Genomic DNA, 25,604 nt, shown 5'->3' with positions numbered 1-25,604 from the left:
ATTGATATTTAAAATCTGAGAGACATTCAAACCTGTGGAATATTGGTTCATGAGACGCTTGTAGAAGTGAAAGATTGTTAAAAGTGAAAGATTGTCAGAACACTGTGGAAACTGATAAAGTGGGTTGTTTTTTTTTAGGCGATATGATGGTGCGCAGCACCTATGCCTTATAGTCAGTTGAGTCTGGTTGGCTGGGTGGCGTTTACTGAAGCCTTTTTTCTCCACTTTTAAATAACTAAATCTAGATACTGCTTTTGCCGAGTCCAAGCGTGTCGTGCATCTAATATACAACACAGTGAGTGTAAAGCTGTGGTGTTGGATTTTCTAATTAATACTATTTCCAATGTCAACACAATACGTCATAGAACATTATAATTGATAGTGAAGGGTAAGGCAAAGTTGTAACATATAGATGGGTAAGAGAGTAGGAAGAGTTAGAAAGTAAGGTGACTGATTCGAAGAAAGTTGCACATGAGGTCAAAGAGATGGTTAAGTATTATCTCAGCTAGAGTAGGAGTGGACAAACATGTCCCGCTGCAGTAAGTGCAGCATGAGTCACTCCTTGTGTGTGTGAGACTAACAAGTTAGTTACTTCTTCCATTAAAGACCTGGTTGAAGAGCCAAGCCTTCACTTGCTTCCTGAAGTAGAGATAGTCTTGTGTTAAGCGGAGCCTTTCAGGCAGTGCATTCCAGAGTGTGGGGGCTACTCTGGCGAAGGCTCGCTTGTGGGTATCACATCGTGTAATGTCTTTTGGAGAGGGTGTGGTTAGTGAAAGTCCTCGGGAGGACCTTAGTGTCCTTGGCGGTGTGTGGAGGATCATCCTATTCTTCAGATACTCAGGACCTTTGACTTTCAGGGCCTTGAAGATCAGACAGTCTTAAATTTAGCCCTGTATTGTACTGGTAGCCAATTAAGCTTTTGCAAAAATGGTGCGATGTGGTCACGTCGCTTGCAACCTTCTATGAGTCTTGTTGCTGCATTCTGAATCAACTGGAGCTGGTGTAGGCCCTTTGTAGTCAGACCATTGTGTAGTGCATTGCAGTAATCCAGTCTTGATGTTACCATGGAGTATAGCACAGATTTTCAGCACTAGGCTTATACATTAGGCTCATAAATCTAGGCAAACGGATGGCAGGCTCAATAACTTATTATTTAAAAGACTTATAGGCTACCTAGGACTAGGTGGTTTCCAAGAAATGTTCACAATAAAACAAACATCACAAAATACATACAATACTTATGTACCTCTCCACTCTCATCTCTCCCTACATTCCTCCCCGGGAACTCCGTTCACTGGGTAAATCTCTCTTATCTGCACCCTTCTCTTCCACCGCTAACTCCAGACTCTGTTCCTTTTATCTTGCTGCACCATATGCCTGGAATAGACTTCCTGAGCCAGTACGTCAAGCTCCATCTCTGGCCGTCTTCAAATCTAAGATAAAAGCCCACCTTTTTGAGGCTGCTTTTAACTCCTAACCCTTATTCACTTGTTCAGCACCCTTATTTTATCATCCTCACTTTAATATTCCCTTATCTCTTGTTTGTCCTGTTTGTCTGTCCTAATTAGATTGTAAGCTCTGTCGAGCAGGGACTGTCTCTTCATGTTCAAGTGTACAGCGCTGCGTACGTCTAGTAGCACTATAGAAATGATAAGTAATAGTAGCAGTAATGAAAGTATATATAACAATACAATACATACAAACCCACTAACAATAACACCCCAGGTTACACCTTCCCTATCTCAGACAGCCTGAAAATTCTAGGAGTAAAAATCGGCTGGAACCTTTCACTAGAGAGACCCAAGCGAAATCCACCATAAAGAAAATGTTTTTCTCAATGTGGAAACTCAAGCGCGTGAAACCATTCTTCTCGAAGGAAATATTTTGCAACCTGGTACAATCAATGGTACTAAGCCATGCAGACTATTGCAATGGAATTTATGCGGGATGCAAAGAACAAATCATAATGAAACTGCAGACTGCCCAAAACATAGCAGCTAGGCTCATATTTGGAAAAACGTGTTTTGACAGCGCCAAACCCCTCCGAGAAAAACTGCACTGGCTTCCAATCAAAGAACGTATTGCTTTCAAAATCGGCACGACAGTTCATAAAATTATTTACGGCGAAGCCCCAGGATACATGACAGACCTCATCGACCTGCCAACCAGAAACACTACAAAATCAGCACGATCATACCTAAACCTCCACTACCCAAGTAGCAAAGGACTCAAATACAAATCTATTTATGCATCCAGCTTTTCCTACTTAAGCGCACAACTATGGAACACACTGCCAAAAGTAGTAAAAACTACACTCGACCACCTAAATTTCCAGAAAGCATTAAAAACAAACCTGGTCAGAAAGGCATACCCCACCGACCCAACATAAAAAACCTGACCACTTGCAACATAACATAACCAAAGACCATAATGGACATATTCTAACTCTTCCTTTTCCTCTCTAAGTTCCCCTAATGTATTTACCATACATGAACCTCATTCTACCATAATATCACCTTGTATTTGTTCATACCGGAACTGCCTAACGCCGTCACGGTACTATGTAAGCCACATTGAGCCTGCAAATAGGTGGGAAAATGTGGGATACAAATGTAACAAATAAAATAAAAATAAATAAATGCTTAAATTCACAAGGCTACCACAGTCATTCAAAAAAAAAAAAAAAAAAAAAAAAACACAGCCACAAATAATCCAATCTTCAATAAATTCTTAAACTGTGCAAAACTACCACAGTGGCAGAGCTGATCAGAAAGTACATTTCATAATGAAATCGCTACTGGAACAAAGGCCGAAGCCTGCAAATCAGCATAATGTAGCCATACTACATCATCTGTAGAAAGCCGCATAGTAGCTTCTGATCTCAATACCCGTCTCGGCTGATAGATAAGCAGAACTTGCTTCAGATAACATGGAACATTTGTATATAAAGTGAGGTACAATCAACAATACCTAAATTCTCTGTAGTACAGGTAACCCAGTGCAGTTGTTTAAGCACTGAAGATACATGGGAAATGTTTGACATTCCTACTAGGACTTCAGCAGCTGCATTCTGGACCACTTGCCATGCCCTCAAACCTGAAGATGACATTCCAATGTATAGGGAATTGCAGTAGTCCAGCCATACCAAAACCATACTTTGAAGAACACATCGGAAATCATATGCAGGCAGCATTGGTTTCAATTTAACTATCATATGCAGAAATCTGAATGCTGTTTGAACCACACTGACAACTTGAGATTTCATTGTAACTTTATCATCCACACCACTCCTAATAGTTTCAATTCGTTCCTCACAGGCACATACATATCCCCTAAACCTCCTTTCTCTGGCCAGTTAATAGCTCTTCTCTGCCTACAATCATCACTTCTGTTTTGGCCACATTTAACACAAGATCATTTTCTCTCATCTATTGCTATATCTTCATCACGTAGTCACTCAATTGAGAATCTAAACTGACACCCCCAAGACATAATCGGGGGGGGGGGGGGGGGGGGGGGAGAATAACCTGCTCCTAACTTAAGAAGAACTTTCAGGAACCTAAATTTAAGAGCTCAGCTTTTTTGAATATTGGCCCAAAGTTTCTATCTAAGGCAATAGAGGGTTAAGTGACTTGTTCAAGATCACAAGAAGCATCAGTGGATTTAAACCTGGGTTCCCAGGTTCTCTCATGCTCCCTCTCCCCGTGTTTACCTCAACAGCTTGGGCTCTGGTCCATTTTCTTCCCCTGCATGACGATCAGGCTCTGCAGAAAGTTGAGCTGCACTGTGCAGGAAGGGACTGCAAACCATGAGACTTCTCCAACTTCCTGTGCAGCATGGCTCAATTATCTGTAAAGTATGATCACCAAGCAGGGGAAGAAAATGGACTTTGAGGCAGAGAGGAAGAAGATAAAATGCAGAGCCCAAGCTGTTGAGGTAATTATGGGGGAAAGGGGGCAGGTCCGCATTAAAAAAACCCAAAACAGCTGGCATTAAAATATTAATGCGTTAATTGCCCACCCCTAATACAAATTAAATTTAGCCTGTCCAATAGGGCAGTTTTTCAGACTTAGAGGACCCATATTTAGAATTCTTATTGAAGAATTCTTATTGAGAATGCAATTTAAAATGCCACCATAAGAGTACTGCTTGCATTTTTTCTAATTTGTTACCATTCTGAGTTAACGGAATCAGGATCTCTACTAACTAAAATAAGGTTAACTTTTTAAAAAGTTAAGATGGTTTAGATTTTACTTTGAAAAAAAGTGTAGGACCTAGAGAAATACTTACATAATGTACCATTTTTAAAAATAAAATGTTAGTCATTTCGCTTTTCAGGTTTTGAATAAAGAACGCATGGAGAGTTTATGGATGTTATGATTAAAGCACCTCGAAGACTTCCAGTAACATACAGCAGAAAGCAAGATACAGTACAATTAAAGGAATCTTCTCCATAATTCATACCTTATATTTAAAACCTGGATTCAATCAATGTCATCTGCAGTGCATTATCCTTTTGGCTGCGTTATTGTTGAGCCAAGATGTTTTTATACTTTTTTAGTTGAGTTTTCAAGAAGTAATCCCGGCACACGATTTGTTTAAAACATGAAGCAATTACATGCAGAGACAGGTTAAACAATTCCCCTTGGTGGGGAATAGAAAGGCTTCATCTTTAAAACGTTCATATTTACCTTAGGATTCCCCCCTTTTATTTTTTATCTTCCGCTGCTCATACTTCTGTCTTCATAAATGGTAATTTCGATCTGCACAGCGTAGCTGTTAAGAAAACACTGAACAAAACTATGGTATAAAAAGCTACTAGAGTATGCTTGAAAGTAATGTACATTGAACTCATAACTTACATAGAGGTACATCTGGCGAAGGCGCAAGCGGAAGAACAAATGGCTAGAAATGTACGGAGGGGAGATAAAAACTTCTTCAGGTATATTAGTGAAAGGAGAAAGACTAAAAAGGGGATTGTGAGACTAAAAGATACAGCAAAACGCTATGTAGAAAATGATGAAGAAAAAGCCAATTTGCTTAATAGATACTTTTGTTCTGTTTTTACTGAAGAAAATCCTGGGGAAGGACCGAGAGGGACTGGCAAAAGTACACCTGAAAACGAAGTGGATAGAGCACCGTTCACGGAAGAGTGTGTATATGAACAACTTGGAAAGCTAAAGGTGGACAAAGCCATGGGGCCGGACGGGATCCACCCCAGAATACTGAGGGAACTCAGAGAGGTTCTGGCGAGTCCTCTTAAAGATTTGTTTAATAAATCCTTGGAGACGGGAGAGGTTCCGAGGGATTGGAGAATGGCGGAGGTGGTCCCTCTTCACAAAAGTGGGGATAGGGAAGAAGCTGGAAACTACAGGCCGGTAAGCCTCACTTCGGTTATTGGAAAAGTAATGGAAGCCATGCTGAAGGAAAGGATAGTGAATTTCCTGGAAGCCAATAAGTTGCAAGATCCCAGACAACATGGTTTCACCAAAGGGAAGTCGTGCCAAACGAATCTCATTGAATTCTTTGACTGGGTGACGGGAGAATTAAATCAAGGATGTGCTATGGACGTCATCTACTTAGATTTCAGCAAGGCTTTTGACACGGTTCCCCACAGGAGGCTCTTGAATAAACTAGAAGGGCTGAAGATAGGACCCGAAGTGGTGAACTGGATTAGGAACTGGTTGACGGGCAGACGCCAGAGGGTGGTGGTGAATGGAGTTCGCTCGGAGGAGGGAAAGGTGAGTAGTGGAGTGCCTCAGGGATCAGTGCTGGGGCCCATTCTGTTCAATATATTTGTGAGTGACATTGCCGAAGGGTTACAAGGTAAAGTTTGCCTTTTTGCGGATGATACCAAGATTTGCAACAGAGTGGACACCCCGGAGGGAGTGGAAAACATGAAAAAAGATCTGAAGAAGCTGGAAAAATGGTCTAACGTTTGGCAATTAAAATTCAATGCGAAGAAATGCAAAGTGATGCACTTAGGGAGTAGAAATCCAAGGGAGGCGTATGTGTTAGGTGGGGAGAGCCTGATAGACACGGATGGGGAGAGGGATCTTGGGGTGATAGTATCTGAGGACCTGAAGGCAATGAAACAGTGCGACAAGGCGGTGGCCGTAGCGAGAAGGTTGCTAGGCTGTATAGAGAGAGGTGTGACCAGCAGAAAAAAGGAGGTTTTAATGCCCCTGTATAAGACGTTGGTGAGGCCCCACCTGGAGTATTGTGTTCAGTTTTGGAGGCCGTACCTTGCGAAGGATGTTAAAAAAATGGAAGCGGTACAAAGAAAAGCTACGAGGATGGTATGGGAGTTGCGTTCCAAGACGTATGAAGAGAAACTTGCTGACCTGAACATGTATACTCTGGAGGAAAGGAGGAACAGGGGTGATATGATACAGACGTTCAAATATTTGAAAGGTATTAATCCGCAAACAAATCTTTTCCAGAGATGGGAAGGCGGTAGAACGAGAGGACATGAAATGAGATTGAAGGGGGGCAGACTCAGGAAAGATGTCAGGAAGTATTTCTTCACGGAGAGGGTGGTGAACGCTTGGAATGCCCTCCCGCGGGAGGTGGTGGAGATGAAAACGGTAACGGAATTCAAGCATGCGTGGGACAGGCATAAAGGAATCCTGTGCAGAAGGAATGGATCCACAGAAGCTTAGCTGAAATTGGGTGGCGGGGGGAAGAGGGGTTGGTGGTTGAGAGGCTAGGATGGGGGAGGGCGGACTTATACGGGGTCTGTGCCGGAGCCGGTGATGGGAGGCGGGACTGGTGGTTGGGAGGCGGGAAATACTGCTGCACAGACTTATACGGTCTGTGCCCTGAAAAAGACAGGTACAAATCAAGGTAAGGTATACACATATGAGTTTATCGTGGGCAGACTAGATGGACCGTGCAGGTCTTTTTCTGCCGTCATCTACTATGTTACTATGTTATATTTACAGTCAATACTGAAAGAGGCCTTTTTACTAAGGCATGGGAAGGCTAACGTGCACCAAATCAGCACTACCGCTTGGCTAGTGTACGCACCCGGTGGTAATTCTCAGTTTAGCGCGTGTCGAATCCCATGGTAGAAAATAATTTCATATTTTCTACTTTGGGAGCAATTCCCAGCGGTAATCAGCAGTTGGCATGCGCTGAATGATTACCACGTGGGTAGCATGTGAGCCCTTACCACTAGATCAATACGTGGCGGTAAGAGCTCAGGCTTTTAATTTCAGTGCAGACCCATTTCCCGACCCATTAAAAAAAGCCCCTTTTCCCAGTCACGGTAAAAAATGGCCCAGCGCATGCCCAAAACATGTGCCCACACTACCACAAGGCACTTTTTACCACAGCTTAGTGAAATGACTCTAAAGTGATTTAGCCGGCCAGAAACAACTCCTGGCCATTTAAATTGCCTGTTCAGGGCTAGCCGCTAAAAACAACTGGTTAGCACTTAACTGAAAACTGGCTATTTGGGGAGCATTCTGGGGCAGGGTTGGCACTTGACTGGTTATCTGCTGTTAAGTCCTATTTATGTGGTTAACCTAGCCAGTTAATTGCTGATATGGAGCACTTAACTGGCCAGGTTAACCACATAAAAGTCAGTCCTATCTCTATGCCATAACCCATAGCCAGTTAAGTGTTGAATATCACACTTAACCAGCTATGTATTACCCAGCTCCAGAAATCCGTTAATTCAATGTCGTTAGATGAATATCAGGCTCCCAGTTTCTGATACCGAACAATTTTTAGCTTGTGAGTTCCAGTACAAGGCATCGAAAACCTGTCCAGGTAACTCTACAACTAGTCGGGCTTTTACAATATCCAGTTTATATTCACCAATTTTGAAAAGTCCTCCATGATTTACTCAGCAGGGATGAAGTGCACCCACAACAAACTCACTCTACCACTCTAACAATTTGGGCTTGGGGTGGAGGAGGAAAAAGGGTAGAATGAGTATGTGCTAATTGCATGTCTTCCCTGACAGGTGTACATCCTACACCCCATGCAACCCTCTTACTTCTTCCTCTCCGTAACCCCAATAAGGTCCAGACCTCTCTTCCTCCAGAAGTACTACTTGGCTTCTCTCCTCAATCCGCCAGCCCCCTTTCTCCTTTTTCTGCCCTTCCAAGCAATCTCATTTGCCTGCTCTACTCCCCTACCCTTGCAACAATCCTCTCTTCCCTGCAGTCCTACTGCTGCTTCAAGCTTTGATCAAGGACATGAGTATATCTCTCTCTGCTCCATCCTCTTGTCTTACCTGGAGCACTTGTATATCACCACAGCTGACTCTACCATGCTATTTTTGCTCGATAGCAGGATGATAGTCCCCAAAGAGAATTTTGCCTATTCTCAGCTGCCAAGAGTGTATTCTCGGAAGCAGGCCAGTTCTGCCGGCTTATTTTGTGCAGTAAGAGATAGGACAATGAAAAATAGTATCTATGTTTATGACCTCTGACTTTATTAACACCGCCTTACACTGTGTTTCCTTTCTACTGCCAACTCAACAGCAACTTCAACTTTCCATGAACACTTACTACTCATTAGCTCTAATTTCGAGTTTATGTCGCCTGATAATTTCATAGTAAAAAGGAGACCAAAGGTGCTCTCTTTAGGCAAATTCAGGGTTTTACAGCCTAGAGTTATTTCAGCAATTATTTGAAGTTGTCCTTTTGAGAGGCAAGTTCATTTTTTTCCCATATGGAAGACAGTTTTATATCCCAGATTGCTTCGTTACTTACAAGGATGTCATCAAGTACTCAACCTCTTAATTAAGGGTCATGCTGCTTCTCACTCACCTTGCAGTATATCATGCTAAAGATGGCCTTTGTGTTAAGAGTACCAGACAGACCTAATAAAAGAACTACTAGAATGTGTTCATTTGGTACCAAAGGTCATTTTCAACATATGTTGGCTCTGAACCTTATATATCATTTACATATATATATATATATATATATATATATATATATATATATATTTGATTCAGCAGCTCTGAGCCTTATATATTTATTTACATATTGTTGTTGTGTTTTTTTATTCAACAGGTATAACCTACGACTGGTAGTACTATTTTCTTTCTTTCTGCACAATGCCATCAGACACTATTTAGAATTGGAAAAGGTGCAGCGAAGGGCGACTAAAATGATAGCGGGGATGGGACGACTTCCCTATGAAGAAAGACTAAGGAGGCTAGGGCTATACAGCTTGGAGAAGAGACGGCTAAGGGGAGACATGATAGAGGTATATAAAATAATGAGTGGAGTGGAACAGGTGGATGTGAAGCGCTTTCCAAAAATACTAGGACTAGGGGGCATGCGATGAAACTACAGTGTAGTAAATTTAAAACAAATCGGAGAAAAGTTTTCTTCACCCAACGTGTAATTAAACTCTGGAATTCGTTGCCAGAGAAAGTGGTGAAGGCGGTTAGCTTAGCAGAGTTTAAAAAGGGGTTGGACGGTTTCCTAAAGGACAAGTCCATAAACCGCTACTAAACGGACTTGGAAAACTCCAAAATTCCAGGAATAACATGTATAGAATGTTTGTACGTTTGGGAAGCTTGCCAGGTGCCCTTGGCCTGGATTGGCCGCTGTCGTGGACAGGATGCTGGGCTCGATGGACCCTTGGTCTTTTCCCAGTATGGCATTACTTATGTACTTATGTACCCATCTGTCATTCAGTTAATGGAAGCTCACATTCTGGAATATAATTGTTAAAACATGGCTGTGAACAGCAGGAAGGGCATGGAAAATGGAATATAGTGGTGTCAATGGAATCTCAGTCCATTCTGTAAAGCATGAACCTGAAATCTACATATACATATCAAAGAACTAGAGGATACTGTATAATTCATTTTTTTTTTCTCCAAGTCAAGTGCCCAGCTGACACTGCTGTCTTATAGGCAAGGAATGGTCTAAACTATATATGACTCATGCTCTCTTCAAGTCCCAGCATAGTTTAATTTTTTGGGGAGGGAGGGAGAGAAAGTGTCTAGGTGGGCCAAATCGATTTTTATCTGTCATTATTTACTATGTTATTATGTCATCCTGTTTTCATGCCAGAGTTGTTATTGGTTTTAGTTCCTAATGCAAAGGGTTAAAATTCAGAAGTAATACAACACAATGACTTCATGGAAAGGATGGCCTTACACCTGAGGAAAACACAGTAACTGAATTCAAGATAGCACAGGACAACCACAGATAATCCCTAAGTAGGCTGTAAAGAGAGCAGACTGACTAGGCTGAGCTTCCTTATTTGCCCTGAGATTTGTCAGCACTCTTGGGTTCCTTCATCATTTTTATGATAGTCCTTTGGGATCAGTAAGAAAGAATAGCATGTCAAGTAGCTTTTTTTTTTTTTTTTAAACACTGATTCAAGAGAAATAAAAGCCATCTCATTTTAAATATGTAAAAACACTGCAGTAAAAATTAGAATGAAACACTTAAGGGGAAAACCCAGCCATGTCATACCTTCCTGTTACGCTTTGAAAATGCTTATTCTTTCCATTCTACAAAGGATACAACCCTCAGTCCTCTTTCAAGGGGGTCTGTTAGAAGGAGTCCTTGTGGAGCATAGACTTTTTCATTTTGTTCCTGAATGTACTTGGTAATCTTCTTCAAAATCTATGAACATAAAGGTAATGGTAAAAATAAGGTCATAATTTCCATTTATTAAAGTGAACAGGTGAGTAAATTTGCAAAGCTTCACTTTTAATTATAAGATCAAAAAGCTTAAGATTTATACTACAGTTCAAGAAGCCATACAACCATAAAGCTGCAAGAGTCAAAATGTACAAGGACAAAAGAAAATTAAAAGTTAAAAAAAGAAATACTTATTTAGATAAGGAACTTAGTTCACAACATACAAGAAGAAAATATCAACCAAGGATTCCATAGGTCGATCTCCTTCTGAGACGGAGAACAGATCATGTAGTACTGGTCAAATTGAAAATAAATGTACATTTTTTTAAGTTAATATTTTCATCTTCAGATATAGAAAAATGGGGATTTTATCCTGTCTTAATAGTCATCCTTACCCCCCCCCCCTTTTTTTTTTTTCACTGAAATCTCTCCCCCCTCCCCTCCCTCCCATTTTAATGATTTTTCTTGCTCTGGAAATGAATTCTATGTCCTCAATACCTAGTAGGAAAGTAGGGTAATCTACCACATAAAGCGAATGCTACATACCTGTAGAAGGTATTCTCCAAGGACAGCAGGCTGATTGTTCTCACTGATGGGTGACGTCCACGGCAGCCCCTCCAATCGGAAACTTCTCTAGCAAAGTCCTTTGCTAGTCCTCGCGCGGCCGTCTTCCCGCCCGAAACCGTCTCGAGCCGGCCAGTCCAGTATGTAGCAAGACAATACACTTCAAGGGAAGACACAACTCCAACGGGGAGGCGGGCGGGTTTGTGAGAACAATCAGCCTGCTGTCCTCGGAGAATACCTTCTACAGGTATGTAGCATTCGCTTTCTCCGAGGACAAGCAGGCTGCTTGTTCTCACTGATGGGGTATCCCTAGCCCCCAGGCTCACTCAAAACAACAACCAAGGTCAATTGGGCCTCGCAACGGCGAGGACATAACTGAGATTGACCTAAAAAATTTACCAACTAACTGAGAGTGCAGCCTGGAACAGAACAAACAGGGCCCTCGGGGGGTGGAGTTGGATCCTAAAGCCCAAACAGGTTCTGAAGAACTGACTGCCCGAACCGACTGTTGCGTCGGGTATCCTGCTGCAGGCAGTAATGAGATGTGAATGTGTGGACAGATGACCACGTCGCAGCTTTGCAAATTTCTTCAATGGAGGCTGACTTCAAGTGGGCTACCGACGCAGCCATGGCTCTAACATTATGAGCCGTGACATGACCCTCAAGAGCCAGCCCCGCCTGGGCGTAAGTGAAGGAAATGCAATCTGCTAGCCAATTGGATATGGTGCGTTTCCCTACAGCCACTCCCCTCCTATTGGGATCAAAAGAAACAAAGAATTGGGCGGACTGTCTGTGGGGCTGTGTCCGCTCCAGATAGAAGGCCAATGCTCTCTTGCAGTCCAATGTGTGCAGCTGACGTTCAGCAGGGCAGGAATGAGGACGGGGAAAGAATGTTGGCAAGACAATTGACTGGTTCAGATGGAACTCCGACACGACCTTTGGCAAGAACTTAGGGTGAGTGCGGAGGACTACTCTGTTATGATGAAATTTGGTGTAAGGGGCCTGGGCTACCAGGGCCTGAAGCTCACTGACTCTAAGAGCTGAAGTAACTACCACCAAGAAAATGACCTTCCAGGTCAAGTACTTCAGATGGCAGGAATTCAGTGGCTCAAAAGGAGGTTTCATCAGCTGGGTGAGAACGACATTGAGATCCCATGACACTGTCGGAGGCTTGACAGGGGGCTTTGACAAAAGCAAACCTCTCATGAAGCGAACAACTAAAGGCTGTCCTGAGATCGGCTTACCTTCCACATGGTAATGGTATGCACTGATTGCGCTAAGGTGAACTCTTACAGAGTTGGTCTTGAGACCAGACAAGTGCAGAAGGTATTCAAGCAGGGTCTGTGTAGGACAAGAGCCAGGAGCTAGGGCCTTGCTGTCACACCAGACGGCAAACCTCCTCCACAGAAAGAAGTAACTCCTCTTAGTGGAATCTTTCCTGGAAGCAAGCAAGACGCGGGAGACACCCTCTGACAGACCCAAAGAGGCAAAGTCTACGCTCTCAACATCCAGGCCGTGAGAGCCAGGGACCGGAGGCTGGGATGCAGAAGAGCCCCTTCGTCCTGCGTGATGAGGGTCGGAAAACACTCCAATCTCCACGGTTCTTCGGAGGATAACTCCAGAAGAAGAGGGAACCAGATCTGACGCGGCCAATAAGGAGCAATCAGAATCATGGTGCCTCGGTCTTGCTTGAGTTTCAACAAAGTCTTCCCCACCAGAGGAATGGGAGGATAAGCATACAGCAGGCCCTCCCCCCAATCCAGGAGGAAGGCATCCGATGCCAGTCTGCCGGGGGCCTGAAGCCTGGAACAGAACTGAGGGACTTTGTGGTTCACTCGAGATGCGAAGAGATCCACCAAGGGGGTGCCCCACGCTTGGAAGATCTGGCGCACCACTCTGGAGTTGAGCGACCACTCGTGAGGTTGCATAATCCGGCTCAATCTGTCGGCCAGACTGTTGTTTACGCCTGCCAGATATGTGGCTTGGAGCACCATGCCGAGACGGCGAGCCCAGAGCCACATGCTGACGGCTTCCTGACACAGGGGGCGAGATCCGGTGCCCCCCTGCTTGTTGACATAGTACATGGCAACCTGGTTGTCTGTCTGAATTTGGATAATTTGATGGGACAGCCGATCTCTGAAAGCCTTCAGAGCGTTCCAGATCGCTCGCAACTCCAGGAGATTGATCTGTAGACCGCGTTCCTGGAGGGACCAGCTTCCTTGGGTGTGAAGCCCATCGACATGAGCTCCCCATCCCAGGAGAGACGCATCCGTTGTCAGCACTTTTTGTGGCTGAGGAATTTGGAAAGGACGTCCCAGAGTCAAATTGGACCAGATTGTCCACCAATACAGGGATTCGAGAAAACTCGTGGACAGGTGGATCACGTCTTCTAGACCCCCAGCAGCCTGATACCACTGGGAGGCTAGGGTCCATTGAGCAGATCTCATGTGAAGATGGGCCATGGGAGTCACATGAACTGTGGAGGCCATGTGGCCCAGCAATCTCAACATCTGCCGAGCTGTGATCTGCTGGGACGCTCGCACCCGCGAGACGAGGGACAACAAGTTGTTGGCCCTCGTCTCTGGGAGATAGGCGCGAGCCGTCCGAGAATCCAGCAGAGCTCCTATGAATTCGAGTTTCTGCACTGGGAGAAGATGGGACTTTGGATAATTTATCACAAACCCCAGTAGCTCCAGGAGGCGAATAGTCATCTGCATGGACTGCAGGGCTCCTGCCTCGGATGTGTTCTTCACCAGCCAATCGTCGAGATATGGGAACACGTGCACCCCCAGCCTGCGAAGTGCCGCTGCTACCACAGCTAGGCACTTTGTGAACACCCTGGGCGCAGAGGCGAGCCCAAAGGGTAGCACACAGTACTGGAAGTGGCGTGTGCCCAACTGAAATCGCAGATACTGTCTGTGAGCTGGCAGTATCGGGATGTGTGTGTAGGCATCCTTCAAGTCCAGAGAGCATAGCCAATCGTTTTGCTGAATCATGGGGAGAAGGGTGCCCAGGGAAAGCATCCTGAACTTTTCTTTTACGAGATATTTGTTCAGGGCCCTTAGGTCTAGGATGGGACGCATCCCCCCTGTTTTCTTTTCCACAAGGAAGTACCTGGAATAGAATCCCAGCCCTTCTTGCCCGGATGGCACGGGCTCGACCGCATTGGCGCTGAGAAGGGCGGAGAGTTCCTCTGCAAGTACCTGCCTGTGCTGGAAGCTGTAAGACTGAGCTCCCGGTGGACAATTTGGAGGTTTTGAGGCCAAATTGAGGGTGTATCCTTGCCGGACTATTTGAAGAACCCACTGGTCGGAGGTTATGAGAGGCCACCTTTGGTGAAAAGCTTTCAACCTCCCCCCGACTGGCAGGTCGCCCGGCACTGACACTTGGATGTCGGCTATGCTCTGCTGGAGCCAGTCAAAAGCTCGCCCCTTGCTTTTGCTGGGGAGCCGCGGGGCCTTGCTGAGGCGCACGCTGCTGACGAGAGCGCGCGCGCTGGGGCTTAGCCTGGGCCGCAGGCTGTCGAGAAGGAGGATTGTACCTACGCTTACCAGAAGCATAGGGAACAGTCTTCCTTCCCCCCAAAAATCTTCTACCTGTAGAGGTAGATGCTGAAGGCTGCCGGCGGGAGAACTTGTCGAATGCGGTGTCCCGCTGGTGGAGATGCTCTACCACCTGTTCGACCTTCTCTCCAAAAATGTTATCCGCACGGCAAGGCGAGTCCGCAATCCGCTGCTGGAGTCTATTCTCCAGGTCGGCGGCACGCAGCCATGAGAGCCTGCGCATCACCACACCTTGAGCAGCGGCCCTGGACGCAACATCAAAGGTGTCATACACCCCTCTGGCCAGGAATTTTCTGCACGCCTTCAGCTGCCTGACCACCTCCTGAAAAGGCTTGGCCTGCTCAGGGGGAAGAGCATCAACCAAGCCCGCCAACTGCCGCACATTGTTCCGCATATGTATGCTCGTGTAGAGCTGGTACGACTGAATTTTGGCCATGAGCATAGAAGAATGGTAGGCTTTCCTCCCAAAGGAGTCTAAGGTTCTAGGGTCTTTGCCCGGGGGCGCCGAAGCATGCTCCCTAGAACTCTTAGCCTTCTTTAGGGCCAAATCCACAACTCCAGAGTCATGAGGCAACTGGGTGCGCATCAGCTCTAGGTCCCCATGGATCCGGTACTGGGACTCGATCTTCTTGGGAATGTGGGGATTACTTAGTGGCTTGGTCCAGTTCGCAAGCAATGTCTTTTTTAGGACATGGTGCAAGGGAACAGTGGACGCTTCCTTAGGTGGAGAAGGATAGTCCAGGAGCTCAAACATTTCAGCCCTGGGCTCGTCCTCCACAACCACCGGGAAGGGGATGGCCGTAGACATCTCCCGGACAAAGGAAGCGAAAGACAGACTCTCAGGAGGAGAAAGCTGCCTTTCAGGAGAGGGAGTAGGATCAGAAGGAAGACCCTCAGACTCCTCGTCCGAGAAATATCTGGGGTCTTCCTCTTCCTCCCACGAGGCCTCACCCTCGGTGTCAGACACAAGTTCACGAACCTGTGAATGCAACCTCGCCCGGCTCGACTCCGTGGAGCCACGTCCACGATGGGGGCGTCGAGAGGTAGACTCCCTCGCCCGCATCGGCGAAGTTCCCTCCGCCGACGTAGTCGGGGAGCCCTCCTGGGAGGTGGCCGCAGTCGGCACCGCACGCGGTACCGACGTCGGGGACCTCACCCCGGGCGATGGGCCAGCCGGCGCCAAGTTCGACGGCACCGGAGGCGCAAGCACCGCCGGTACCGGAGGGGAAGGGCGCAACAGCTCTCCCAGAATCTCTGGGAGAACGGCCCGGAGGCTCTCGTTCAGAGCGGCTGCAGAGAAAGGCAAAGAGGTCGATGCAGGCGTCGACGTCAGAACCTGTTCCGGGCGAGGAGGCTGTTCCGGGCTGTCCAGAGTGGAGCGCATCGACACCTCCTGAACAGAGGGTGAGCGGTCCTCTCGGTGCCGATGCCTGCTGGGTGCCGACTCCCTCGGCGACCCAGAGCTCTCGGTGCCAACGCGGGGAGGCGACCGGTGTCGATGCTTCTTCGACTTCTTCCGAAGCATGTCACCGGAACTCCCCGGCACCGACGAGGAGGACGTAGAATCCAGCCGTCGCTTCCTCGGGGCCGAGGCCGAAGGAGGTCGGTCTCGGGGGGGCTGTACCGCAGGAGCCCTCAGGGTAGGAGGAGACCCACCCGAAGGCTCACTGCCACCAGCAGGGGAATGGACAGCCCTCACCTGCACTCCTGACGATGCACCACCGTCCGACGACATCAGCAGACGAGGTCCCGGTACCACCGACGTCGATGCAGTCGCCCGATACCTTGGCGCCGATGCAGAGGCCCGATGCCTCGATGCACTCGATACAGTGGCGGCCGAGGAAGATGGTCTGGACGCTGACGACGTTGATGCACTCGAAGATCCCGGTGCCGATGCCGACGAAGAGCCCGAGAACAACACGTTCCACTGGGCTAATCTCGCTACCTGAGTCCGCCTTTGAAGCAGGGAACACAGACTACAGTTCTGAGGGCGGTGCTCGGCCCCCAGACACTGAAGACACGACGAGTGTCTATCAGTGAGCGAGATTACCCGGGCGCACTGGGTGCACTTCTTGAAGCCGCTGGAAGGCTTCGATGTCATGGGCGGAAAAATCACGCCGGCGAAATCAAAATCCGAAATGACGGAAAAAGAGCACCAAAAAATTTAGAAGGGAGAAAATCTCGACCGAGGCCGAAAAGAGGCCTACCCCGACGACGAAAGAAAACTTATCGGGGCAAAAAGCTGGAAGTACGGGAAGGGGTTGGTCTGAAACCCGGGGGGGGGGGGGGGGGGGGGGGGGTTCCGAAGCACTTCCCGACACTTTAAAGACTTTTTCCGAAGAAAAAACACGTCAAAAATAAATTTGGACGCGCGAGGTCGACTTTCCGGGGCTCGACACGGCGAAACACGACCGTACCGAGTGCGGACAAAAGAAGACTGGCCGGCTCGAGCCGGTTTCGGGCGGGAAGACGGCTGCGCATGCGCGGTGCGCGCGGGCGCGCGAGGACTAGCAAAGGACTTTGCTAGAGAAGTTTCCGATTGGAGGGGCTGCCGTGGACGTCACCCATCAGTGAGAACAAGCAGCCTGCTTGTCCTCGGAGAATTTCCAAATACAAATACATTTTAAAACTAAAGCCATAATGTGCAAACCAAGAAGCTGCAAAATGCTAGTAAGTCACAATACACATTTTTTTAAAATAATAAATTGATAGCTGTACTTTAATTCAAAATAGGGCTGAGAATTCAGTAGGCATGGATAACTCTTGACTGCAGTGGTGTTGCAATTAACAATAGACAATATATACACTGTATTTTGTAAATAAAGAACTTTCATTTGACCCATAACAAAGAATAGGCTACTGTTACACAAAGCTTAACCTTCTACCTCCTATGCACCGTAAAGTTTCAATTCACTGTGCCTTTCCTTTCTAGCTCTGCTTACTATCTTTTTATCAGCATCCGTCAATCATCTGCAAAACAAAAGCTGGGTTCAGGTCTCTCCAGGTACCCTAATAGGCCAGCTGAAACTGGAGACAAGGTATCCATCTCCCTAAATGCATTACTCAATCATAAGACACACCTGCCCAATAACTACATGACCGATTCCAAAGAAAGAATTCCTTCAACATTTATCTTTGTCTGAAAGAATTGCTACCAGCCACACAGCTCTGTTTTACTTTAATTACATTTAGTTTTTAATGGACAAGGTTTTTATTTGTACATTTTAGCTATAAAACACACAAAATAAGATCAGAAAGTATTCTTGAGGAAGCCCAAGCCACATTCACGTTGGATTTGATACGTCATTGAAATACATTGGACTGACATTCACAAATACGGATGCACAGTCAAATCTGTATTTTTAAATGTAAAAACAAAACAGACACCCCAAAACCCTACAATATAGTAGCTGATAGATATCTAAGGGCTCCATTTACTAAACAATTTAGCACATGTTAACAGAATTAGTGTGCACTAAATGCTAAGAAGCCCACAAGTATAAAAACAGGCTTCTTTGCATTTAGCGCATGCTAAGCTTTAGTAAATGGGCCCTTAAGTGGGCTACATGAATAGAAACTAACACAGAAAAGGTCACTTGACAGAGAATTTAACAAATTTAATATATAATCTGTACTGTATCAAAGAAGTTTACACATTTCTTTAAAATACTTTAAAAGCTACTTCTCTTGCTTCCCATATAACAGCCTAACTATGAAACACAACAGGACAAATATGCTATGTGATCAATTCAAGCAGTGTCTCTGGTACCTTTGAAATTGTTCGCAATACAAACCAAATTTGATACAAAGTGTGAGCAAAAGGGGTCTTTGGCACTTTTTAACATGTGGCTGCGCCATGAGGGAAGGAAGACTGCAAAGTGAAACAACTTCTTAAACAATTTCAAAAACACAGCAACTTATGATACTGCTATTGGTAGCCACTTGCACTTTTCAATTATATTTTCAATTAAATTAGAACAAAATTACTGAACACAAACATGTATATTTTTGATACTGTTCCACAGTAGTACTATTATTGGGTTTTAATTTACTGTTTTCAAGTTTACCTCATTTATTGTATTTATGCTTATTCTTGGTTATTTTACTATTGTTATGCTGATGTTAACAAAATTGTAAGTTTTATGTTAAACTGTACCTGCTGTACATTTCCCTTAGGCGACTCTTCATAAAAGGTAGTTAATAAATCCCAATAAATAAATATGGCTTAGAAATGCTAAATAGTAGTAGTAGTATATGGCTTAACATGAATTCAGGCAAGGGAAATCTTGCCTCACCAATTTGCTACATTTATTTCAGGGTGTGACTAAAACACAGAAAAGCGAGCCAGTTGATGTAGAGTATATAGATTTTCTGAAAGCTTTTGACAAAGTTCCTTGAGAGAGACTCCTGGGAAAATTAAAAAGCCATGGGTTAGGAGGCAATGTTCTACTGTGAACTGAGAACTGATAGGAAAGAAAGCAGGGTTAAACAGACAACTCTCTCAATGGAGGAAGGTGAATAATGGAGAGCCACCTGTACTAGGACTGACTAGAAATGATTTAAAAATAGCAATGACAAGTGAGGTAATTACATTTCCAGATGATATAAAACTATTCCAATTTGATAAATTGCATGTGGACTGAAATTGCAGAAGGACCTTAGATGAAGACTGGGCATCCAAATGACAGATGAAATTTAATGTAGACAAGTGGAAAGTGAAGAACATTGGGAAGAATAATCCAGATCATAGCTACATGAAGCTAGGTTCCATATTAGGAGTCATCACCCAAGAAAAAGATATAGGTGCCATTGTGGACAATACATTAAAATTTTTTGCTCAGTGTGTAGCAACAGACAAAAAAAAGCAAACAATGTTAGAAATTTTTAGGAAAGGAACAGAAAATAAAACAAAAGAATATTATAATGCCTCTGTATTGCTACAAGGGGCAACCTCAACTTGAGTACCAAGTGCAATTCTGATGGCCACATGTCAAAAAAGATACAGCAGAATTAGAAAATGGGCAAAGAAGGGTGACCAGAATTATAAAGATATGGAACTCTTCTCATATGAGGAAATGTTTAAGAAGTTGGGGCTCTTCAGCCTGAAAAGGAGATGGCTGATGGGATATGATGAGATTTACAAAATCCTTAGTGGAGTAGAATGGGTGAACAACTAATTGATACAAAGACTAGGAGACACTACAAGATGTTACATAGTAATACATTTAAAACAAATAGAATAAAATATTGTTCACTTAAAAAATAAGCAGTTAGTGTATCTGGGTATAAATTGGTTTGGACAAGTTCCTGAAGTAAAAGTCCATAAATTGCTATTAAGGTAGACATCTTTGGGTATCGGCAGCATGGCATCTTGCTAGTTTTTGGGATTCTGCCCTGTACTTGTGACCTGGATTGGCCACCATTGAAAGCAGGATACTAAGCTAGATGAACCTTTGGTTTGCCATAGTATGGAAACTTACTTTTTTTTTTTAATACTTTAAGGGCAGAAATGATTTCTTTCTTGTCTCAATCACAATAGTTAATTGAATAAAGCTTTTTATAGAGCTCTTTTTTAAAAATGTACATGAATGGAAAGTATGCACCTACTTTTAAACAATCTGCATGTAGGCATTTCCATGGGCGTGGTTTCGTTAGAGCAGAAGAGGGCTGCAACATATTATGTATTTTATAAAATACGCCGTGTACACACAGTACAAGCACAGATTTAAATCTTCCCGGGAGCGGGCATATATTTGTGCATTATTTGTGTGCAACTAGGGCCCGATCTGGATACCTACTTTCTAAAATGCACATAGGTACCTAGGTACCATTTTGGAATTCATTTATAGGCATCATGAACTTTGCATGCACAGTCAGAAAGACCAACTAAAGCACATGTTCACCTTTCATTCATGCAAAATTAAATTACATATGACTACCAAACCCAAACTGTTGGTAGATGTCATTTTAGGATACTTGCCGCTGCAGTAGATATATGAACAATATATCAAATTAAAGCACAGAATATAGTTATTTCCCAAAAATATCATACTCAATAAGTAAACCTTAAAATAAGTGGCTGCCAACTGTCAAGAGTAGTAATTAAGGAGGACTGAGCAGCACACAAGAACTTGTCTAGCAAAAGGCTATTCAGGACCTTAGTGCAAAATTGGAATACTGGTAAATATTCTGGTGAATTTGTGCAGCAATCAAAGCACTTCTAGATTCCAGAAGACAGCAAGCTGGCATCATGAAGAGGTCAATTTTGCTCTTCCCTCGCCTCCAGAAGCTACAGCTCTTCTTTACTCTTCATGTTTACTCAAGCAAGAAGTGCACATTGGACAAGGGGCAGGCTTTTGCAGAGTCTCTGCACTACCTCCCTGCTGACTCCTTTTATATCAGGGATGAATGCCGAGAGCCAATGTTCTTGGAGGCAGATAGCAGGTTGGATTAAATTTGCCTATCAAGCAGAACAGAAGATATCACTGTGTCTTGGGCCAACTTAGGAAAAGAGACACTGTTGAAGTGGTCTAGTGAGAGAGGCAAGTTTAAAGATAGAAGGAAGAGATGAGTTTGAAGTCAGCTGACAAGGGAAGGAGAACTAAGCTTACTGAAACTATTTAAGGAGGTAGCCAAATCCAATCATTGATCACCTCACAGGGAAGAACATTCTTGCCAAACTTTGACTGCTTCATAACCAGTGATGTAGATAAGAGGTTCCCCCAGCCTGGGAAGTTTGATAGAAAGGTTGGCTGGAGGGAAGCTTATGTCACTACCCAAGAAGTAATCTAGAACATATGTCCAAGGAGACTGTCTCCAGAAAACACAAAGGAGGTCCAGCCTAGGGGATAAAACTATTGCACTTTGCATGCTTTGGATTTGTCCCTTGTCAAGCACATGGCTGGTGGCCATTTTCAAATTCAGCCAGTGTCCCACTAATCTTTGAGAGCATTATTTTACTTATGTCTCACTTGGGCCTGCTCACTGTGGGGAAGATGGATCTTGCTTCACCTTCTTTACTCTGGCCTAGTGGTTAAACCAAAGTCTAATTTCCCTGACTCCCAACATTTATCATTTAGAAGATAGTAGCCATAAATCAAGTCAGAGCTTGAGTTTGAGGTGCAATAAAATGCTATGTAAAACACTGGTGTCCTGTAAGCTTCAGCTCTATGCATTGGTTTGCAGTTCTCTAGCACTCTTTTTCTCCCACCCTCACCCCTACCCAACCACCTATAAAATCTAAAAAGTGGAGAACGTATGAGGAACATGACTCATGGAATTCTTTCCAACCCTACTGTTTGCACATGTATATTTATATACCACAATTAATCCCTGAGGTGACTATGGGGCTCATTTTCAAAGCACTTGGCCTTCCAAAGCTCCATAGGTTTCTATGGAACTTTGGAAGGCTAAGTGCTTTGAAAATATGTCTCTATGCGGTTTTCAATTTCTATTACAGGTACTTTGCACTATCCCATATACATTTATGTTGACTCTATAACTCTGATGTGGTCCAAATGGAGCAGTACTCAAATACTCTGTTGGTTTGGAAAGAATGATAAAATGAAACAAAAGTGTGAAAATACCTTAGCTGCCACTGATATCAGATTTCAAATAGTTTTACTCTATTACTAGGGAAATTCTGCACATAACATTTTTTAATTCTGTGTTTTAAATTTCTGCATTTATTTTCAATTGTATTAGAATTTCCCTATCAAACGTATGGCTCCTTCCTGCTTCATATCAGACACCTCCTAGCTTTCTCCCTGCTCAGGCTCTGACTGCTCTCTCCCAACCAGTTTATCCCCTGGATTTTTCTGCCCCCTCTCCACAGTGGACATCCCTCAGCATTCCTTTCTCCCAGTAAGGCCCTCTCCCCCCCCCCCCAAGTTCTCTCTCAACCTCAATCCCTAGAACACATATTCACAGCTATCTGTCCAACCTTTCCCCGCACACACTCCCCTATACAGCTCTTTCAAACCCCACCAGTGAGCCTTTGTCTGCTCTCTCTACCTGCCTCCAAAGCATTCACACCACCATAGTTATCTTTATTAATCCTCTTCATGTAGCCTCCCTCCCCTGCACAATGATCAGCTTGCCATCACTCCCTTTTTCATTAACACTGATCTGGAGGAGGAGGAGAGCAGCTACAGGTTGGACTATGTCATTCTCTTCCTCTAAAAAAAACAAAAAAACAAAAAACAGAAAGGGTCCACACGCCTTCCTCTGGCACATGGCTCAAAATTGTGCGTCTCACAGAAGTTGGCAGTGCATGTAGTAACCATTAAAAAAGTTATATGGTTCAAACACTGGGTGTCACAATGGAATTTACAACAAACATGAAATACACATCTGAATCACTACAAAACAGTCCATTAAAGCCAGAGGGGTAGGAGAACTGGGGTGGAGAGATGGGGAGGAAGAGGTAGTTTGAAGGAGCATTGGGTCTGCAATGTTTCATTTATGTGGATGATGTAACTATTTACATTCCATTTTATGGTAATTCAAGATATTACATCTACAATTAGGCAAGGGATAAACAGCCTCTAGCCTTGGGCTATAACCTTCAAATTAAAGTTGAACGCTGATAAAACTAACTTCCTACTAATAAGTCAGTCTCGTAAGGCTTGCTCAGTTAAAGGTAAGACCATAAGAATAGCCATACTGGGTCAAACCATTGCTCCATCTAGCCCAGTATCCTGCTTCCAACAGTGGCCAATCCAGGTCACAAGTACCTGGCAGAAACCCAAAAGTATTAACATTCTTTGATGGTGTAAGATATAAATTGGAATTGCAACTGAAAGTTTTGGGAGCGATTTTAGATAATTTTCTAACCTTTGAATCTCACGTTCAATTAGTAACGACAAAGATGTTCAAATTATTGTGGAAATTCAGACAAATTAAAGCTTGTTTTGAACCTAGGGTATTTCAACTTGTAATCCCCCATTATACTGGGGATTACTAAAGGTCATGAGAGAATTCTCCAGAGTTACTGAGGGGAGGGTTCTGAGGTTGTGGGTGGTAAATGATCCAGCACAACGGGGTGGGTTCCTGGGTAAGTTGCAGAGGGAAATGTTTCCAATTGCTGAATGACAGTAAGGGAAGATTTAGGAATTAATAAATGTTGTTGTTGGGGTTTGTATGAGGTCCTTGGTTGCCTCTACCCCTGCCAAGACCCTTGTGAAGGGGGGGGGGGGGGGGAGTTGTCCTTGATGGGTTCAAGAAACTAAAGGCTGACCAAAGAGGAGGTTTCTGCCAGCAAAGTATTACCAGTGAGGAGTGCTCCAGGTGGGAAGTAGGGGATCCCAGACTGGGAGCAGGTGCAGAGACAGGAAAGAACTGTTCATAGCCAAAAGCTGGTAGCCCAGAAAGATACTCCTTTGGGAGAGGTGTGGACAGAAAGGGAGGTCTGGTCCAGAAAGGGAGATCTGCTTGCTGCAGGCACAGCCTTAGATTATTTCACACAGAACGGATGGGTATGGAAAGGAGGAGCTGTAAATATGTACATACTATATTGCATTGAAGAAGATACACCATATCCCTAAGTTTGGCTCTGGATTTACAGTTTGCATCTGCTAACAAGTTGGATTACAAATTGCCTGTTTCAAAAAGGATTTGAACTGCCTGTTGCAGAGTCCTCAGTAAAGCTTGTTTATTTTGCATAACTCTTTGGACTAGAGTATTTTCTTCAAGTGAGAGTGAAACTTATTGCTCCCAGTCTGGTAAAGGAAACAGAATAAAGAGAAATAAAGCCCCAGCTCATGCCTTCCGGATTTTTATCCATTCCCCGGCCTGCGCCCAGCTCAGTGATTCAGGAGTGACTAAGGACTTGGTAGTTTGGTTTTGTGGCCCCAGTCTCAGGTGCTGACCAGGGTGCCCTGACTGAGAGAGTGGCGAGACCAGGGTTACATTTAGATTACTGTAATGTACTTTATGTAGGGTGCCACTTATCAGTTTGTGGTACATTTACATATTAATCAAGCAGCTGTGATCTGCCAATCTTCTAAGTTTGAAAGTGTTATAACACTGTTCTGTAAATTTCATTGGCTACTGGTAGAGGCACGCTCGGTTGCTTTGTTTTTCTTATCTTGTATGGCCAAGCACCACCATACATGATTAATCTTGTTTTTACATTTTAACAAAATGTAAATGACGATACTAACTGTAGACATTAAATTCAAAATCCTTCACCTTTACATTTAACTTATAAGATTAAATTTTCCTTAACTTTTTTCTATCGGTCTGAAAAATGGTGGAATATGCTACCAAAGACTATATGTCATGAGACTAATTATAAGATTTTTCATAGACTGTTCAAAATCTGGTCATTCCAAAGTTTTTTTTTTTTGTTTGTTATGTTGAATTTTACAATTAGTTTTATATTTCTGTAACTATGTTAATTCTATAGTATGACTTATTCTTCCTATGTGAGCTTTCAGGTATGTTCGGGGTTATAAGTGTTTATTGTAATATAATGTAATGTAATGTAATTCCCTAGTCATTATGTTTCATGGTACCAAATGTTTCTATGCTACAGAAACTGGTCTATTGTGACTTTTGGGAAGTTTATTTCTCTGGACCCCTGGTGTTTCAGACATGCTCAACTCCTTATGTATTATTTCTTCCCAGGATCTGTAGATTAGAAAAAAATAAAATAAATTCAAGGTGTTCTCTTAGGAAATATATGGGTTGTGTGTGTGTAACTCCTCTAATATAATATTTGCATAGTTTGTTGGCAAACATGCATACACATTTCCCAATCAATGAAAGGTTAACAAAAGCTTGGCACATGTTATCCAATACAATTTCATAATTATTTCCCTGCTATCTAATGATAGTCTAGTTGCCCCTA

At 44.0% G+C, this 25,604-nt stretch overlaps 1 protein-coding gene across 1 annotated transcript in view; it reads right to left on the bottom strand.

Moving 5' to 3' along the window:
• GOLGA7 (golgin A7) overlaps nt 1-25,604 on the bottom strand; it is a 78,880-nt gene that overhangs the window by 31,660 nt on the left and 21,616 nt on the right. The window contains exons 4-5 of the mRNA XM_030201812.1: nt 10,506-10,607; nt 4,692-4,763 (exon numbers count right to left, since the gene is read on the bottom strand). Coding sequence (XP_030057672.1) covers nt 4,716-4,763; nt 10,506-10,607 — 150 coding nt within the window. The 3' untranslated portion in view covers nt 4,692-4,715. The remainder of the gene's footprint in view (nt 1-4,691; nt 4,764-10,505; nt 10,608-25,604) is intronic.

This window comes from Microcaecilia unicolor, chromosome 4 (genome assembly GCF_901765095.1).
Source record: "Microcaecilia unicolor chromosome 4, aMicUni1.1, whole genome shotgun sequence".
NCBI classification, from domain to species: domain Eukaryota; kingdom Metazoa; phylum Chordata; class Amphibia; order Gymnophiona; family Siphonopidae; genus Microcaecilia; species Microcaecilia unicolor.
The sequence above is the reverse complement of the archived record's forward strand: the minus strand, read 5'-3'. Positions and strand labels throughout refer to the sequence as shown.